Source organism: Homalodisca vitripennis, chromosome X, assembly GCF_021130785.1.
Source record: "Homalodisca vitripennis isolate AUS2020 chromosome X, UT_GWSS_2.1, whole genome shotgun sequence".
NCBI classification, from domain to species: domain Eukaryota; kingdom Metazoa; phylum Arthropoda; class Insecta; order Hemiptera; family Cicadellidae; genus Homalodisca; species Homalodisca vitripennis.
The window spans coordinates 100,792,765-100,813,415 of NC_060215.1; the positions used below are offsets into that span (position 1 = coordinate 100,792,765).

The following is a 20,651-nucleotide window of genomic DNA, read 5'->3' on the forward strand; positions in this document are numbered from 1 at the left end:
TATAACTAATATAATTTATAATGTTGTGATTGATTTAAGTCCAATTTCCAGTGTATGTGATATGTATGTTATTTGGGCCGTTACTGTTATTAGTTACCGAGAAGCAGTTTCGGCCTGTTATAGGTCTACAAAATGAGAGAAAGCAATACACCTTCACACCCATAGCTTGGAGTCCAGTTATCACTCCAATATACACCTAACAGAGCCGACATAGAATCTTCTCAGATATTCATGTTTAGAAAAAATAAATTTTCTAGTTTCATCAGGTTAACATATTGAAGCCGAGCTTAATATAATGCTGGATAGTATTTGGGACTTCTGGTCTAAATTATGTTTATTTAATTGCTAAATATAATAAATTGTATTAAAAAGCTTTATTCATTTGCATAAAATTACTATGGTGCTGCTGTGACATCATCAGTATTAACAGGGTAGTCAGACGATTTCACACTTCATAATGATGAAAGTGTTAATATACTATGTATTATTGTTTATGTAGTATTATAATTGCAAAGTATAATCATATTTTATAAATAAATTGATTTGATATAAAATATCTTAAAAGACCACTGTAGCACTATAGATACTAGCAATGCTGGTGACGATAAATTCATGCCATAGTTCCGCTAGTTATCTTTACTGTGCCATATGATCAGGACAAATGAAACTAGAATTTACTCTTTACTCGCTTGGTCAATTTATATTGAAACATATTAGAAACTGATTGAAATCCCAGGCTGCTGATATTCAAATCAGAAACAATTGAAAAATCTACATTAATTTTAGGACTAATTTTTAGAAACCAAAGTTTGCTTGGTGTTTTAGAAATCTATTTGTGTAGAAATAAGTATGATATAGTATTAAATAGTGGAAATTTAAGCTGCGTAAACTAAGATTTGTACGTGATACCACTGTGGTGTCACTGGGTCTGAATGTAAGGTTTGTAGTGCAATGGCTTTATAAAGAACATGGAAGCCTCAAGTAATGAACACTGTGCACATAAAATGATCTTGCAGTCAGCAAATAAGTAAGTATACTCATGTCCACAACCCCTAATTCCACCACTGTCACCCTGTTTTCTGTCGGCTGCAGGTATCACGTTATCTTTTTTAGTACAAAGCTAACTGATGCATGGATATCATATACGAGGGGGTACCCAAAAGTAACCAGAATTGTATTGCTGGCAGCCGGTAGCGTGTAGTACACATTCCTGCCGCTAGGCGTGTGTCACGCAACCCATTGCGAGCTCAGTGACCCCAGTTCCATTGTCCTAGTGCATTCTGTTCGTTCGTAGTGACTGTTTTCGCTAACCCTATTTTGTTCTTGTTTCGTTTTTTGTCATGGCAAGTTTAAGTGAACAACGTGCAGCTGTGAAATTTTGTTTTTTACTTGGTAAAAATGCTGCAGAAACTATTTTAATGTTGAATACAGCTTACAAAGATGATGCTATGGGGAAAACTCAGGTCTACGAGTGGTTCGCTCGATTTAAAAATGGCGACATGTAGATTGAAGACAAACCTCGTTCTGGACGTCCATCAACCTCTCGAACGGACGAAAATGTTGAGAAAATTCGTGAACTTGTGCTCACCGACCGTCAACAGACAATTGAGGAACTATCAGAGAGTAGTGGGTTAACTTGGAGCTCGGTTCAGCGAATTTTAACAGGAGATTTAGGACTGAAAAGGGTTGCTGCCAAATTTGTTCCTCGACTTCTGACTGACCATCAAAAGGCACATCGAGTTGAAACTTGCCGCCTTCTGAAAGAACATCTCGAAAATGATCCCGATTTTCTGGAAAAGGTAATTACTGGTGATGAGTCATGGTGCTATGGTTATGACCCAGAAACGAAGCAACAGTCAAGCCAATGGAAGTCGCCATCTTCACCTCGTCCAAAAAAATGTCGGCAAGTCAAATCAAACATCAAAACCATGTTGATTTGCTTTTTTGATGCTAAAGGCATTGTTCATTCTGAGTTTGTTCCTCCAGGTCAGACTGCCAACCAAACATTTTATTTGGAGATTTTAAGAAGCTTGCGCAACAGTGTTCGCCAGAAAAAACCCGATTTGTGGCAGACTGGAGACTGGTTCTTCCACCACGACAACGCACCGGCACACACAGCCATCTCAGTTAGGCAGTTTTTAGCCAAAAACGGCATGGTTCCGCTGCCCCACGCACCTTACTCGCCTGACCTCGCTCCATGCGACTTTTTTTTATTTCCACACATGAAAAGAGGCTTGAAAGGTCAACGATTTGACAGCGTTGAAGAGGTTAAGAAAAAAACGAAGCTCGAGCTTGCAGCCATTTCTAAAGATGACTACAAAAAATGTTTTGATAAATGGAAATACCGTTGGGACAAGTGTATTAGTTGTAATGGAGATTATTTTGAAGGAGATAAGGTCGTATTGTAAAAAATTTGATAATATAATTCCGGTTGTTTTTGGGTACCCCCTCGTACAGTGTAGTTGTAATTTTGTTGGTAGTTGCTATAATCTTAGTGATAAGTCTCACATATAGAGTTTCAAGAAAAGGATGATACAAAAGTTCTATGTTGTGAATCTTGATTTTGTTGTTTCTTACAAAAGTTTTTTCTTTTGCATATGTTTCTGTTATTTAAATCTTATGTTTCAACTTGACCATAATAAATTCGAGATTTATTTATTGAAATGTTGTATTCCTAGCTTTGTAACACGTAAAAATGGGAAATAATGTAATAATCCTGTTGTCCTTACATATTAACACAAGCATTTGTTGAATCTACCACATATCTTTGAATGAACACTGCTGACAAGTTATGATTCAAGCAAACATTTTAAATATATATGAAACAAATCATTAAGTAATTTTTGTTCAAGAATCATATTTTACTTCCTTTTTTTTCTCTAAAGAAATAAACATGTCTAATTATGATAATAGTTTTCTGAATTACTTGATTTTTGTGGGGGTTTCCTTATTAATTATATACATTACAATAAATTATAGTTCTACAACATACATATTGTAAGGACATACACAATCTATAATGGTGTAGGTATTAAAACTGTACTATAGTAAAGATCACATCATGGAAATACATAATCTATAACCGAGTAACTATTAAAACCGTGTTGTAGTAGAGGTCACATAATGGGGGTTCACAATATATGACTAAGTATGTATTAAAACTGTGTTACAGTAGAGAACATCACGTGTTACACAATCTATAACTGAGTAAGTATTACAACTATGTTATAGTAGAGATCACATCATCAAAATGCACAATCTGTAACTGAATATTGAAACAGTGTTACAGTAGAGGTCACATTGTAGAAATATACAATATTTACTGAGTAATTATTAACGTTTAGTTACAGTAGAGGTCACATTGTAGAAATACACAATATGTACTGAGTAAGTATTAACGTTTAGTTACAGTAGAGGTCACATAATTTATTAGGAAAATTCAAATATGACGGTAAGCAAAGAAACCAATACTCACATTGAATGACACAAAATTATAATATTCGTATTTATCCAATATTGTGATGTGCACTGTTAGTAGGTGGCATGCCCATTAATCAATACGTACATACATGTAGCATGTCTGATTGTGCAAGTGGCCTGTTTGAGGATAAATGCAAGTCTGCTGCCGATATCTGTTCAACATAATATCTGTCAAAATAATAAACATTATAATATAAAATAAAACAATTATACTTCTCTTTCCCCATCTCCCTGATATCAGTAAATGATTAAAATGCTGAGTGTGAAAAAGGCAACTACTCAGTTTAACAAATCACAACATATTTAAGAATCAGAATAAGCTATTATTGTTTACAGGTCATTTAAGCTACAAGTGAAGTTATAGCTAAAGTTATACATTTTTAATTCATTCAGAAAGGTAGACATGTGTAAATGATTGGATATTAAAAAAATAGAAATAATATGGATTTTCACGGATATTATTTAATCGACTTCTTAAAAAGTGGTGGGAAATATCAAGTCTGCAGATAAATATAATAGATTAAAAGTCCACTTTTTGAATAATTAAGCATACTTAAAAAATGTAAAGTTGTTTTTGGAAAATATGTTAAGTAATAATTTAGTTTTTATGCAAGAATAATTATAAGATTAAAATAACAATAATCATAATAATATAAATAATATTACAATAACTGTTTTAATTGGATCATATTGTCTTTTTTATAATGCTGTTTTGTATAAAAATTTTACTTTTGTCTAGTGTGTCACTGGAACTGTGCAGACAATATCTTTTTCCATTTCAAAATAATACGTTTAAGCGTACTCAAAGTAAAAAAAAAAACTCCTTCATTTATTTGTATATGATTAGTACATGAATAGAACCCAATTAGCAATAATAATAAAGCTATAATATAGTATATAATCAACAGTAAAAATTAAATATAAAAAAAAATCAATTAATTGTAACTTTGAGTTTGAGTATGTTATGAAATTCACTATGTTACCTAAAATAGTTTGACAAGACCAGCCCGCCAACAAGTATTTCAATGCTTTATTGCAAGATTATCAGCACTATTCAGTCTTAACTTTCTATTGTGTAAAATGGTGCATGTGCATGTTTGGAGCTAAAGACCAGTAGCGTAGCCAGAAATTTTGTTCGGGGGGGGGGGGGGTCCGAAACCGGGGGATCCGGAGGACGTTTTGTGTGTTATTTGCCAATGAATTCACTGGTAAAAGGTAAATACCAAAACTATGGAGCTTTAGTAACTACGCCTTATAGAAAGTGGAAAGAAGTAATAGGCAAATTAAACTCTCACAGCAACTCTAGTACCACAAATTTTCTTGTATAGCTACAGAAACTTTACGAAGTTCGATTCTGGCCGAGTAGAAGGCACCAAAGTGATGTTGGATTCACTGGATAAGAAATAAAAAGATCAAAACAGAGCTTCACTCAAGCGTATAATTAACTCAACTAGGCCTATATTCTGTGGAGAAAATGAAATACTCCTTCGGGGACATTGGGCCACTGATGACGGCTGAAAACCCTTTAGAAAAGAAGGGCGATTTTCGAGCGTTGCTCGGGTACAGATCAAACTAACGGTCGGAAAATGCACCGGAAAAACTCTACTGATTAGAAGTTCGGCCACTTTGGATTTCACTGATTGGGGTATTTATGAATGAGTTATAATGACGATTTTTTGTATCATTACACTGTAGACGAGTATATAATTATCGGAAAAATCACTTTCGGTCGGAAATAAAATACACCTGAAGAACTTCAACTACTTCGGACTTCGGTTATTGAGGTAAAAGTGGTATTTTTTTATTGAGTTAGGACGACGATTTTTTGTTATCATTAAACTGTACTCGACTACCTATATAATTATCGAGAAAAAAATCACTTCCGGTCGGTAAATACCAAAGAAAAGCTCTCTACTGATTCGTTTTGACGATTTTGGATTTCACTGGTTGAGTGGTTGAGGTAAAAGTAGTACTTATAATTATGTTAGGACATTGAATTTAGAGATTAATTCAACGCCGACTAATAAATATATAATTATCGAGAAAAAAAAACAAAAATAATCACTTCCGATCGGAATATACTAAGGAAAATGAAATAATACCTCAGTCAGTGAAATCCAAAGTAGTCGGAACTTCTTATCAGTAGAGTTTTTCCGGTGTATTATCTGACCGGAAGCGATTTTTTCAATTTTTATTTGATAATTATATAGATATTAGTCGGCGTTCAATTGATACCTAAAATCAATGTTCTAACATAATTCTAAGTACCACTTTTATCTCAACGACTCAACCAGTGAAACCCAAAATCGTCAAAATCTGAATCAGTAGAGCTTTTCCTCGGTATATTCCGACCGGAGGTAATAATAATACTTTTTAATGTGTCAACAATAATAAAAATTGCATACAATTGTCAAATTAAATTATTTAGAAATATGTATATTTATTTTAAATTGCCCCCATTCATACCCGTTCATACACAGTCCACACTCAACTCTAAGACTGATACATACTTACAGCCATACGTTTTAAAATCTTCTAAATTTTACCACCAGAAATAGAGGATGATCGAATTACTTTAAATTTCATCCCAGCGGCTCATCTTAAACTCTTCCACTGAATAAAACACCCTCGACACAAAAAAGTGTCTCAATCGAGCTTTAAATTTTGTTGGTTCATGCAAATTTTTGATTTCACCAGGGAGCTTGTTGATCAGCTTAACACCAACCTCGGATGGCAAACGTTTAAATGCGGCTGTTCTGTGCGGATGTAACCGAAGGTTGTCCCTGCCTCTTGTCCCGTATACGTCCCTGCCCCAGACGAAACTCGCACTTAAATCGGCAGAACAGGGCGACATCGAGGATGTAGAGACAGGGCAAAGTTAGCAATCCAAGCTCCCTAAAGGCATCTCTGCATGAATTTCGCGATTTCAATTTTGGCCGAAGTAGGCCATTTTTAGTACATCCCGGGAGCAAAATTTTGAAAGGTTCCGTAGAGCATAAATGCCTGAAGAAACCGTTGAGCAGGTACTTTCAATGTGATTGTCTCAAGTCAGACTTCGATTAAGGTACATTCCGAGGAACTTGGTGGAATCAGTTTCCTCTATGAGGACATCGTCCGCCATCACAGCAGCGCGATCCTCAATCTCTCTTTGCCGCAAACAGAAATTTAGTGCATTTGATTTGGAGTTGTTGGTCCTCAGATTTAATTTAGAAAAAAACTGAATACATGAATTCAGTTCTAAAAAGGAAATGATTTCTAATTCATGTTTTGTTGGGGCTTTAATGCAGAGCGTTGTATCGTCAACATTTTCCCTCTCAGAAGCGATGAGTTCCGCCTGCTGATGTACACAAGGAACAAGACTGGTCCAAGTATAAATCCCTGTGGGACTCCATAGGAAGAAAGTCGCTAATTTAAAATGATTTAATTGTTTTTTTTCTCTATAATTATATATGTATTAGTCGGCGTTGAATTCATACCTAAAATCACTGTCCTAACATAATCCTAAGTACCACTTTTACCTCAACCATTCAACCAATGAAATCCAAAATCGGCAAAACTTGAATCTGTAGAGAACTTTTCTTCGGTATTTACCGACCGGAAGTGATTTTTTTCTCGATAATTATATAGGTATGGTGTACAGTTTAATGATAACAAAAATCGTCGCCTAACTCAATCGAAAACCCCACGTTTACCTCAATCATTGAAGTCCAAATTAGTTGAAGTTCTAATCAGTAGAGTTTTTCAAGTGTATTTTCCGACCGAAAGTGATTTTTTCGATAATTATATACACGTTTACAGTTTAATGACACCTAAAATCAACGTCTTAACTTAATTCTATGTAGTCACTTTACGTCCCCACGACGAATTTGAACGAAGTGAACGCTAATTTAAACTGTTCGCCGTGTTACGGTTCAGGTTACTTTGCGACGTCACGTGACCGCACCCTATAGAAATACCGTGATTACACTACAATATCCGAAAGACCGAGTCCAAAAGTATCGTTTGATACTTTATGATTTAAACGAAAGGACAATTATATTTTTAACAACGGTCACTTCAATCAGTGAAATCAATCAATTTAATGTTTGTAGACAAGAGTAATGATAACTGTCCTTTTTTCTCCTGCTCCATGCTTTATTTTTTTAATATGTCAAAATTTCGGGGGGGGTCCGGACCCCCTGGACTCCCCCCTTCGCTACGCCACTGCTAAAGACATTTTAAACAATCATGTGAGTAAAAGGTAAATTTCATTATTTATTTTATATTGTAATGACAAAAATTTAGATTTGTAATGAAAAATTGTGATTTGAAAAGCAAAATTACATTTTACTTAGAAGTTAGTACAGAATTAAATAAAAATGTGACAATAATACAATATTTTCTAAGAAACACCACTGAAATATGATAAACTATTAAACAAAACAAATAAAACTGTTTCTGCCAACTTTCATGTTCAAATATTAAATTAAGTTGAATGAAATAAATGAACACTAAATTGCTATTCTTAAATTAAAATTATTTTTACATTTAGAAACATTAAAATAAAAAACATAATTAATATAAAACAATATTTGTATTTAACATAAATTAACAGTAACACTTTAAGTTAGTATATTTTCAACAAAAAAATGTTGCTTAGAACGATCATATAAAATTCTTAAGTTTCATAATAATCTAAAATAACAACTAAATAATAGAGAATTTTACCCAAAAGTATTCATTTTGGATCAAAATATTTAGATTTCTATGCCATCCAGATGTTGTATAAACTAGTGGACCAATTTGTTTAGGTTTTTGTAGCCATATGAATGTTTTCTCTAAGCAAATTGTACCTTAATATTTTTAAAATGATACATTTAAGCTGGATTGCATTTGTGTAGTAAAAATAATGCATAGTGAATTGAAGACCAGATAGACCTTTATGAGACATGTCATTATGGCAATTCAAGCAGGTATTTCAGGTTTTAATTTTTATCTCGAATTATGGTGAAGTTGAAACATAAGATTTAAATAACAAAAACATACGCAAAACAAAAACCTCAACTAATTTATATTTTTTCCAGATTTAGATTGCAGTTACAATATTCAATAATATAAAAGAAGCTTATTGTATATAGAAATCTCATTAGTTATTCATAAAGGGACTATTAACATTGTTTTGTTTCTATTTGTCTGTGTTTGTAAACTTGTTACATTTTATTTGTTATATATTATATTATATTTCCTTATATTTTATTTGTAAGCACAATGCAGAGTTACATTGAGACCAATATGTATTTATTTATTGTTAGCGTGTTTCATGAAATTTTAACCACTAACAACCATTAACAGCTTCAAGCAACTGAGAATAGGCTTTCATTTGTCTGAAATGATTAGCTATGGAAAATATCGTGACAACATAAGTACAAACCATTGAAGGATATATTTAAAATATAGAAACCTGTAAAAAGACATTTTGTATAAAAACATGTCACAATAAAGACTCTTAGCTAAGTAAATCCCCTAACCAAATAAAATGAATATGCTTGGAATTGAACCGGTGACAGGCCTCGGATGGAGGTTAAATGCTAAAATGTGAAATTCCTAAACAAACACCACTCGCACCATTGTCTGTCACATGAAATTCTCAGCTAACATTTACTAGCATTACCTTCGTGCATTTCTTTTACTTTTTAATTTGTATTTTTTCACCTAAGGATACTGTGAACCAAACAGCATATTTTGCTTCTAAATGAGATTATTAGTTTTACTGTGACAAATTTGCACTACATGTGTATACTAAGTTGAAAATTTAAACACTGAAATAGAACCCATAAATTTAAAACAAATAATTTTTAGAGGTAATATTAGGTTTTATGAGTATTAGGACCACACAAAAATTTTAAAAACAGAATTAGTGACATAATACCGTAAGAAATAAACTGGATCAGATCTGGTGAAGATATGGTTGATCAGCCAACCATATTGAGTTCAATGTCATCAAGTGGTCATTATGTGTACAACATGACAAATTTTATTATACAAGAATTGTTTATTCATTGTAACATATACGAGTCGATAACATTTTGAAACAAATTTGTTCAAGAAAGCTAATTATGGTGGAGGAAGTTGTTGTGGGTCTCATATTTTGTTAGATTGAATTATATGGTAATAATTCTTAAGGTTTCAAAACCACTATTACAATTTCAAAAATCATGAAACTATTACTGTGAAATCTATTTTTATAGAATATAATTTAATACAAAAACGTCTTGGGTTGCTCTGGAACAAAGCAGCTTTATTTATAAGTGAATGTCAACTGCTTGTTTAAGGAACATTAACTCCTGCAACTCTATTCGTTATCACTTGATCTTGAGTTTTGATTTGTCATAAATACATCATAAAATAATAATCATCTCTTAGTTACATCAGATAATAATGAGTTGAATTAGAATGAGTTCTGTTCTATAGTTTAATCATTCAATGCGTGTTTCATAGTCTTCTAACTTTCATAACTTGTTATATTTCTAGATAAATTTTAAAATTAAATTTTCGCTTGCAAATGAAAGTAAATGAGTACGTTTAATGTTAAATCTTGCAAAAATTTTACAAAATTTTACTTATTCAGTACAACATTTTTTTCATTCACTTTTCATAAATGATACAATGTATTGTATTATTATACTTGAAATAAAATTTAATACTTAACAAATTAAAATAACTCCCAGTTTGAGGTATGTGTACGTCGGGTAAAATAACCACAGTCCTATGTGTTAATGAGCCATTGCACGGATTGCTCAGATGCACTTGAAGATGTGACAAATGTGAGTGTTGAAGATGTGAGTTACTGCACACTGCCACCTACCGACCAAAGACTAGGTAGGGCCTTTCTAGCAGGTTAAATAGATGTAAGAATATTTTTAAACACAGTGTCAATCAATAACTGACGATAAAGTATAAACCAATCTCAGTAGCTTGTTACTCAGATTTTTAATTAAAAGTAAGTTTTTCAATATCACAAGTTTAATGTTTCAATGTCACCTCACTACACGTAAACATACAATATAGTGGAAATTGGCCATGGGGCAACCATTACTCCTAACAGTACTCCCTTTTCTTAAACTCATGGAATGATAATCTTTGACTTGACTAGACATCAATCTATTCTGACATACTTTTGACTCTGTAACATATCTCAATTATATTATTTAATAAAGAATATTGTCTACTGTCTATTGTCTAAACTAACTTTTGGAAATCTGAACATAAAAGTATTGTCGGATATTGTTTCATTGATACTATATTTTGATCCATTCAAAATTTATGGGCCTCGAAGGAAGCAAAACTATTTGTATGAATACATACAACTGGCACACTTGATTTTTCTATACAAAGTTTTAGTTGCCATGATTTTTATTATGAGTTGTAATTGGCTAGTGATTGAGATTGAAATAAATAAAAATAGATTAAAGCAATAACAAATTAACAACGTAAAATAAAAAGACGAATAAATAAATATTTTTACTGAAGAATACAGTAAAGATGTTTAGAACTCATGCCCTTGATAAAAAAAAAAAAACTTAAATGTCAGTTAAAAATAACTATTATACACAAGTGTGGATAATCTTCTTCAAAAGCATAAGAGAGCATAAGACTATTACAATTTCTTTTCTGAGACATAGAAGAGGTTAAAATAAATATAAAATAGAGATTGTACACACTTAATTTCTTTCTGTTTGTAATAATAAATATTGATGGTCAACATGTACATCTGATTATTCATTCATGTTCATATATATTTACAAATATATACGCTTGTGTAAGTGCACTCACATTATCTATGAATATGAATCACATGTGTTTTTTAATATCAAATTGTGTTTAGTTTGTGCTCACATTTGTTGTTTGGCAACTTGGTTTTTGTTGTTAGGCCGTATAATGAAAGATCTTAGTTTAGTAAGAGCTAATTTATAAATTTTGTCAAAAATGAACAAAACTTATTTGCTTTAAATATTACATTTATTTGTAATAAAGGTGCAAGATATACACACATGTAAAGAGTGAAGGTTCTGCAATAACATTAATTTTAGATAAATCTTACCTAAAGGGTTTTACCTATAAAAGTGCCTCTACTATGTCAAAGATTATTTTTAAAATAACAATGCTATACTATAAAGGAGTTCCTCCGGTAATCTGGTAACATTATGTCAACTGGGTGGATAAATAAACTTTTTAGGGTTTGTGATTACACTGTGTCTGTATGTCAGCATGTATCTGTCCTATTGACTATTGTTCTAGTGCCTCTCAACCTGCTAACTGCTATATCTGATTTCATTTTATTTGATGTCTGGCTTGGTTGAGTTGTAGTAACATGTGCAAGACTAAGGTGGCAAAATTAAAATAAATAATAATTATTATAAAGTGTTAATCTAGTTAACACTTTTAATTAACCCAAAAAGGAAAGCCTGTATAACAGTATTAGGTAAGGAGAAGTTTTAAAAATCATATTTCAAGTCATCAAGTGGTTCTAGTGACAAACTTCCCACTCTGTACAGACAAATTACTAAGTAAGTTAATTGTATAAACATTCATGACAGTAGTAAAATTAATAACAATAGTTTTGGTTTTCACACTGAACTACCACTTCGATCTTTGTACTTGAGAATTGGGAGGGAAAATCATAACTGGTTTAAAACTAACTTAAAAAGGTAAAAGAAGATTTTATCTCAATGTATTGAAGAAATATTCATGGTTCTCAACATGAGATAAAAACTTACTGTAAATATGGGCCAATAAATAGAGCAAGCAGTCATAAAATTATACTGAACTTGAATGAAGAACTACTACTGAGTACTGTTACGAGTTATAGACATTCTGCCAAAAGTTACAAGAACTGTACAATACAAATTTCCAATCCAATAAAATATTCTTCATATTTTGTTCCTTGACAAACTAAAATCCATACAATAAGCACTGTAATATTGCTCATTTTATGGAGATATTGAATTTTGCAAAGAACAAAATACTTAGACATGGTGCATTGAATGGAAAATCATAATAATGGTTTAATATAATAACAGTCACACATGCAGGCATACCAAAATCTTCAGAAACATACAAGAACTGGTATTAATGCTTAATAATCTTGGTATCATGCTCACTTACCCGCCTATTATGTATGAATGTCTGTTTCAAAAATAAATATTCACTTTTAGAATCAAACGGACTATAACAGTACATCGTGCACATAGTGTGAAAATACCTACACTATAATTATATTTGGCTAAAGAACCTAGATGTTGAATAACTGGTTAAAAATCTGACTATATCTATTCTAATATTAAGTATTTTCAAAATTATTAAAGATATGCTAGTGTACAGCATGAAACAGATTTATGGAACCAGTTATTACAACTACTTTTTAAAGAGGATATAAGCAGTAAGTATGAAATAAACATTTAGGACATGAAATGATATTATTGAATTTGTACATTTTATAATATTAATGTACATTTTTATAGAAGAGATAAAAAAACTATAAAAATGTCAGCTAAAGTCCCCACAAGATATATTTTTTCTCTAGCCATTTGTTTACATGTTGCAAAACTTCCAATCAGATTTCATTTGATTAAATAACATAAATACACTCATATACATTAGAAAAACTGAAGAAGTAGTTTTCACTTCAGCTCATGAATGCTGGTATGTAGGTGTTGAGAAGTGAGTTTAAATTACGTTAAGTGTTATGCTGTGTATTCAGCTCACTAACATGTGATTTACAAGGAAATTTATATTGTAGCTCACATAATATGAAAAATATATTAAAAAGTAGAATTTATCTGAAATAGCTTGTTGGATTGGATCTATCTTAAATAAAATATTAATTCCATTATAGAGGTAAAGTGCCAAATTTGTCTACACAAACTTTTAAAATGTAATTTACTGTATATAACCTGGAGAAATCTAAGTATAGACGATTACAAATAGTTTTCTCTATTCCCTTAAAACATGCTATGTTGTTTGTTAGTAGTATGCATGTACTCACAGAAAACAGAAGAAAGATCGATATTTACTTTAATTCTAAAAAAATCCTATATTTTATCCACACAAGACATTTTTAGAAGAACGAGTTTCTATATCCGGAAAAGGGTCAGAAACCTAACATTTTGGAGCAGACCAATATCAAATAATTTATTTGTGTTTGAAATATAAAAAATTATGTTTTACATATTTAAAGTTTATAAGTCTGAAGTTTGAGTGAAAATTCATTATAATTGCAAAAACCTTTTAAATAAAAATGCACGATAATCTCTGATTACTAATTATTAATGAGAATTTGTCTGTATTTTTATATTTAAAGTAATTGTATTAGTAAGTAATTTATCTTTCTCAGAAATATTTTAATAGTATGTATGAATAAAATGTGTCAAATTGAAATTTTAATATCTAGAAAAAAAGCACAGGTAAAGATATCCATTTTGAGCCAAAAACTGGTTTTTTAATTATGTTTCACAAAGAGGTTGTCATTTTAAAATGTTGAGTTAGCGGCTTCTTTTTTCATGGAATGTTCTCAAATTTTTTAATATGCCAATACGTAGGTACCTTTGAGCTATACATATTCACAATTTGATCAATACACATTTGAGCTATAAATCTATATTTTTGCTTTTCAAATGCCATGGTTAAAACATTTGTAGAGGTGGTGTAGAATCTTTGATCACTCTATAGACTACATACAATGTGTAGAAGTCTGCCTCTATATGACTTATTATTTAATTATTCAATTCACAGAAATGTTTGCATATCAACAAAAGGCATTTGAAACTACATTTTTTACACTACAGCTGTCTTCACCTTCTCAATGGGATTTCCCATTGAGTAGCCTAGGTGGCAAAAAATATAAGTATATCTCATGTTGCATACAATTTTAAAAGTCTTAAATAAGATGACAATAATGTTCAGAAAAATGTAATAAGAACAACCTCATTTACAAATTAAAGTTTTTTAACATTTTAAATAAATCAGTTTATATTATTTTATACAAGACGTTAATCAAAAACTAAACTAAAAAATGAATTTGAGATGAACATAACAAAAACTGAAGTGCCACAAAGTTGTTCCCTCCCCCAAAAATGTGTGAAAACATAGTTTTTAGGAGGGCCATTATTTATGACAAAATAGTTTTAGATCCCACTATCATAAACCTTATTTCAGTTAGCTTTTTTATAACCCTTATATATAAAAGTAATGGAATAATTAGTTTAAATGTTAAAAACTTGAAATGACAGCCTTTTTGTTCTGTATTACATGTATTTCGTTTTTAACTATCACTACTTTAGTCTTATGTAAGAGATTTAAAATAAAATAAAATACAACTAAACATATGTTTATTTTACAACCGCCTTAAAAAATAGTAAGCCCTATGTTTATATGCTAGGATTTCTTTCTACAAGTTAGGCAGTGAAAATTATTATACCATGTTCAGACTTTTTTATTATAATGTATATGAAACCACATAAAAATCAAAGTATACCTTACTGGAGAGTACATTTCCACATGTATGTAGTTTGTCTGTGTACATAGCACAAACTTCCATACACAAAATTTCAAGCTTTTTCAAACCTTTCTAAAGTATAATTTTGAATCCTACTTCTTTTTTTACTAACTTTTCCTACTTCTGGAAATTAATAATATGAGTGATCCTTTATTGTATACTAAAATATGGAACATAATGTTTGGGTTTCTTCAAAGGAATGTGGGGTTAATTTTATAATTGTTTAAGATTCAGGTTGCAAATATAGAAGCAGTGCATGTGCTGAAAGTAAGATAAATATTTTGTACAAGCACTTAACTTTAGGTCAACAGATAAACAACTTAGATAATCTCCTTAAAAACTATTAATTCTGAATACCTAGGATATATTTTGGAATCCTTATTGTTTGTTGTTTTATTCTCTTAGACCTAACTTTAATATAACTCTTTGGCATATATGAACAATAAATAAAAACTAATAATTACTACTGTAATAACAATACTTTTCCATTATTATTTTATTTTTGGGATAGTGATAATAAATAATATTTGAAACGTGATAGTTTAAAATAATTTCTAACAGTCTTCAAATGTTGTCTTTATAGAAGTTACAACTTTAATGTTTTATATGGCTATAAGACCATCATTGAATGCTCATATTTTACAAACGGAAATTTTAGTAGGATTTTGGACATTTGTCATTGCTATATGTTAAAAAAAAGGAAAACACTAATCATTACAATACAGCTAGAGGTGGTCACTGATTAACTGAGAAAGTAACCCACTAGGATAAACTATTTGTTATTTCCAGAAGTACTGATAACTTGATGGTTATCAAACTTTAAAATCCTTGTAATTAAGAAATTTTAATTCCGTATTTTAAATATCAGAAGGAAATACTTTGAGTTTCGTATGAAAAAAGTGTTTAGATATGTTTTAAAATAATTAGTGAACTGAATTACACCAAATTTTACGTGTCTATACACTGCAGAAATAATACAAAATACAAAGTCTAAAACACCTAATATTATGCATACTTTGGGAGATGTTGAAAAAATAAATCTTGTCTTTGATAATATATAAAATTTCTCAAAATAACTTGAAAACAGTGAATAAGAGTGACCAAAATGGATAGTGGTACTTTGAACACACATGCAACTTTGCATCTAATGTGTATGTGTACGATAACAATTTAAAACAGCTTTAGCATTACACATTTCATGCTATTTGGAAAAAAATATCTGCGTTTACTGAACTTTGTACATACCCCAGAAAATATTTGACAGAATATCATCATAAAAATTAGAAATTATTACAAGCAAGGCTAGATACCGAAAATACATTATGCATTGTTGGTTAGACAACGAAAGTTTTCAGAAATAGTAAACTATAGAAAGTTTATTGAAAAGATAATTCTGTGAAGTATCATATAAAACGTATTTTATTTTTGAATCAAAGTATAATTTATATTGCAGAAAATTGTTTAAATATGGTGGCTACCAGCCAGGACCCAGAATACAATTGAAATTACAAAAAGTTTAACAAGTATCAGAATATATAGATGTATTATATATAATAAATAATAAATATTACATGGTTTTAAACAAGCAAAGAGGGCTTTTGAGTAGGTACAGGAACAAAAAAAAATAACCAGACAGTAAAAAACAATTTTGTGCCCTAACAAAAAAAGGTAAAAAAAACAAAACAACCACAGAGTTCATTACTGATGTACCAACTTCCTAAAAACCCTATCTACAGCAGGTTTCATGAGTGAGTTTTGAATGTACGTCACACACACCATTCCCTAGTACATCTCCTAAGGAGACAATATTGTTTTTTATAGAGCTGAATTCTGTGTAATTTAGTGTGAATATTGTTCTGACCAGTCCCACTCTAAACTTATTGGCAACCTTACTCAGAGGAGCTGAGAACATCTACTTGCTGTTGCATTACTATACACAGATATAGAAAAAATGTCTAGTCTGTTGAATAAGATGTTCATTTCATATATAATCTTTGTTGAACTTTACAAAATTCACCTAATCAAAGAAAACAATACAAGATGTTTAAAAATATCCAAATTAAAAACATTCAAAGGAGTCAAGTAAAAGTTTTGTTTCTAGCATAGTATTTCCAAAAGTAAATTGAGACTGATTTTGCACTGAAACATCAAAATAAAAAAAATCATCTTTTAAATCAGTTTTAACCCCTTAACTGCTGTAGACATAAGTATATGTTTATGTGTGCTGAGCCTACAGTGCTATGCCTGTAAGTATTCACAACTCATTTCAGTTTAATTCTTTTGCTGCACAATAACATTTGGTACATAACATAGTGTAATTCAAACTGGTGCATTGTCAATACATTTTCTTACTCTATGTCTGTTCTCAGGAGGGTTCACTTCTGGCAGAGTTTGACCTGCCAGTAGAATCTATACTGGATTCAGCAAAACTGATGTGTCACTTAAATCTGGGCAACCCTATGGATGTTCAGGGGCACACCATTAACTGCAAATGTCAAGATATTGAAGTAAAAACGGCTGGTCAATAGATATATCTTACTGAAGAGGATGGTTGTTGGAGTGTATGGGGCTTCTTTAGCGTGAAAGGCTTTTCAAAGTCTTAAAATGAAGGAATCATTTAGTTCCACTGCCCACTCTGACTGGAAGAGTCTGGAACATAGCTAGCTTCCCCATCTTCGAAGGTGAAAAGACTGATAGAGTGCATGTTATTCTTCTCAGGGGTCTCAACAGGAGGTGACCCTTAGTCACAACCTTACCCATCCTGAATATCCTATCACTCAGATAGCAGTGCAAAGTCCTTTTCAGACTAACTGCAATGAGGGGTATCCTAATATTCTTATTGGAAGTATTCATAACAAATGACACTTCCATGTCTAAATCTAAAATAAAACTAAAACTGATCCAACAAAACGACCAAGTGAAATACTATTATCTAAAGATTTGTTGAATGGCAGAAGCACAGCTGGTTTTATCATGTGCTTCCTTGTGTTCATGGACTTATGCAGATATACCTTTTACAACAGGATACATTATATTTTATTATTATTACTGGAAAGAATAATTATGTCTGATATCGCAAATTGTGCTACAAGTGCTAAGAGTGCAATGTTGGATTATTTGTGGTGCTATGCTTTCTGGTGTTCATCAAATGCAAGAATAACCTCATTGAACACTGATATAAGATATGCACTTAGTTTAAATCTAAACAAATTGAAGCAAAATAAATTGAACTTTTTGTGTGAGTATATGCTATAACTGATAAATTATTCTAACCAAATTGTTTTTTACTTTCCTACCAACACTTTCCCCCCCCCCCACATTGCTCAATCACCTACACCCCTCCATCAACTTCTACCATCATGAAAGATTTCTAGTTCTTGTAAACATGTATCGCTGTATTTGACATTAAACTGTTTTAATATGATTTTGCTTGTAAGCAGCAAATAAAATCCATAATTTGGTGTTAGCAGTAAATAAGTAACCCAGCAGTTAAGGGGTTAATATTAAAATATTAATCTCACTATCACACAATGGCATGCTTGACCTTTTGATATTACCATTTTAGATCTCTGATATTCTGAAACAAAATTAAATCCCTTCCTTGGAAAGACAACTCAAATTAAACTGTTTATAGCTGAAACAACCAACATTAATGGGATAAAATGTAATATAAATCTCTTTTATTAATATACTTTACAATGTGTTTGATAACGAAAATAATAAATTAGGAGGTACAGTATAAATCAAATTTAAACAGTATTAAGATATGGAATACTAAACATTAAATCATATAAAATGGCAGTATACCATACAGTGTACACGGAGTATTATGGCAAATACATCAGAAGTATGCAATTGTACTATGATACTAATAAAAAAAACTGTCATCTAAAGAAACACCGAACATATTCTAAATATCTTGTTTTATTTATCCAAGCATCAATTAGTCCACACATCACTGGTCTCCACTTTCCATGGCTAGAGTGTGACTAAAAAATATGGTGAAAATTTCACATTTTAGTATCTTGATCATTGGAACAAAGTGAAAAAAGAAGTCATCATTAGAGATAGCTAGTTGTACTTAGAGCATTAACTATCTAACAGAAGCACCATACAGACTACGGCAATTATTTAGGAAGGGTTAATACAAATTGTACACAATCTACAAAACCCTATGAACGAACCATACATGACATGGCATGTGTACAAAATAGCCACTAGATAGTACAGTAAGCTAAGTAAATGCTGTTTCTTTCCCTTACACACATTTTTGAAACCATAACATGGAATGTTATTGGGAAAGTCAGAAAAATATTTATATTTCATAATTGTTTAGATATCACAGAGTCTTTGTTTACTAAAATAAGTATTGCTGTAAATTTGGATGGATTCTAATCACTCCCTGTTAAAAACGCAAAAGTTTATTTATATTACCATAATGAGCAGTCTTTCTAACTAAGATATAAATTCGAATAATTAATGCTTGCACCGCCATAGTGTTTCAACATTAAATAATCCATTCTATTGCTCTAAATCTAATATATAGTTTTTAAATTAATTTTGAAACATTGTTTATTTAATTTGTACAGTGAACTTGTATTAAAACGTTTAACCTACATGGTCTTTAGTATTTGATTTATAATATTTTTTTATTTGGTTGTAGGTGTAACCTAAATATTGATTTATCTAATTAACTTATTAGTGTTTTGACTTAAGCTAATCAAATTTAAAACAACCATTTAAGATTTGCTTTAACATATAAAAAAAATTGTTTTGGACACTTCCTCTTCCAATTAACTATATACATAATTTTTAACTGCTAAGCAATATACAGGTGGTCTAAAAGTTCGCTCCCTAGCTAACTAAATTTTCAACTGTAGTATGTACATAAAAAATCTTGAAAAATATGTTAATGAGACTTAATTTTTTTAATATTTGAATTTTTGAGAGGTTTTGCCTTGAAAATGGCACTTGGAACTAAACGTTTTCAAATGATACCTCTCCTTTAATCCAATCATAGGAAAGAAGACTGAAAATCAAACAAATTATTTTGGAGCAAACAATTTATTTATATTTTTCTAGATACTAAATATAAAAATTCCAATTTAGCTCACACAAAAAAATTAATCAGCCCAATTTATATATTCAGAAAAATTTAAATTATCACTGTAAAATGCTTATGATTGCAAACAATCTTAAAAAAAAAAAATAAAAAACTAACCTGAATAAAATTTCTGAATCGAAATACATGAAAATTACATTATACTGTCTATTTTTGGTTAAAAATACTAAATTAGGAGTTGTCCTGTTTTGTTATCTTAAAAATGCTTGTAATGCATTGGTACTTTTATTTTTCTCAGTGTTTAAATGTTTCATGAATTTTTATAATGGGTTGAATTTAAATTTCGTCTTCAATATTTAGAGACAAGTAAAGATAAAGATCTCTTTCATGTACAATAATACTTGGGTATTTTGTTCCCTTTTCAACAAGGGAAATTTTAAGTTGGGAGCACTGTCCGCTTTTGGAAGACAAGTCCTATAAATTTTTGAATGCACCAGAAATTAAATGTCATTGACCTAGATGACACATTATTTCAAGTTTTGTTTTTATATAGGTTCAAAACTAAGTAGAGCAAAC

The 20,651-nt window shown here is 30.8% G+C and overlaps 1 protein-coding gene across 9 annotated transcripts in view; it reads right to left on the reverse strand.

The window, feature by feature from the left end:
• LOC124369750 (glutamate-gated chloride channel) overlaps window positions 1-20,651 on the reverse strand; it is a 645,135-nt gene that overhangs the window by 43,338 nt on the left and 581,146 nt on the right. For 4 of the 9 annotated variants that reach the window (XM_046827827.1, XM_046827822.1, XM_046827823.1 and 1 more), the window contains one exon: window positions 3,570-3,632. The exons of 4 other annotated variants lie outside the window; for them this stretch is intronic. In XM_046827827.1, coding sequence (XP_046683783.1) covers window positions 3,570-3,632 — 63 coding nt within the window. Of the gene's footprint in view, window positions 1-3,569; window positions 3,633-12,624; window positions 12,646-20,651 lie in introns of all 9 variants that reach the window. One more of the 9 variants, XM_046827825.1, reaches the window with a different exon arrangement.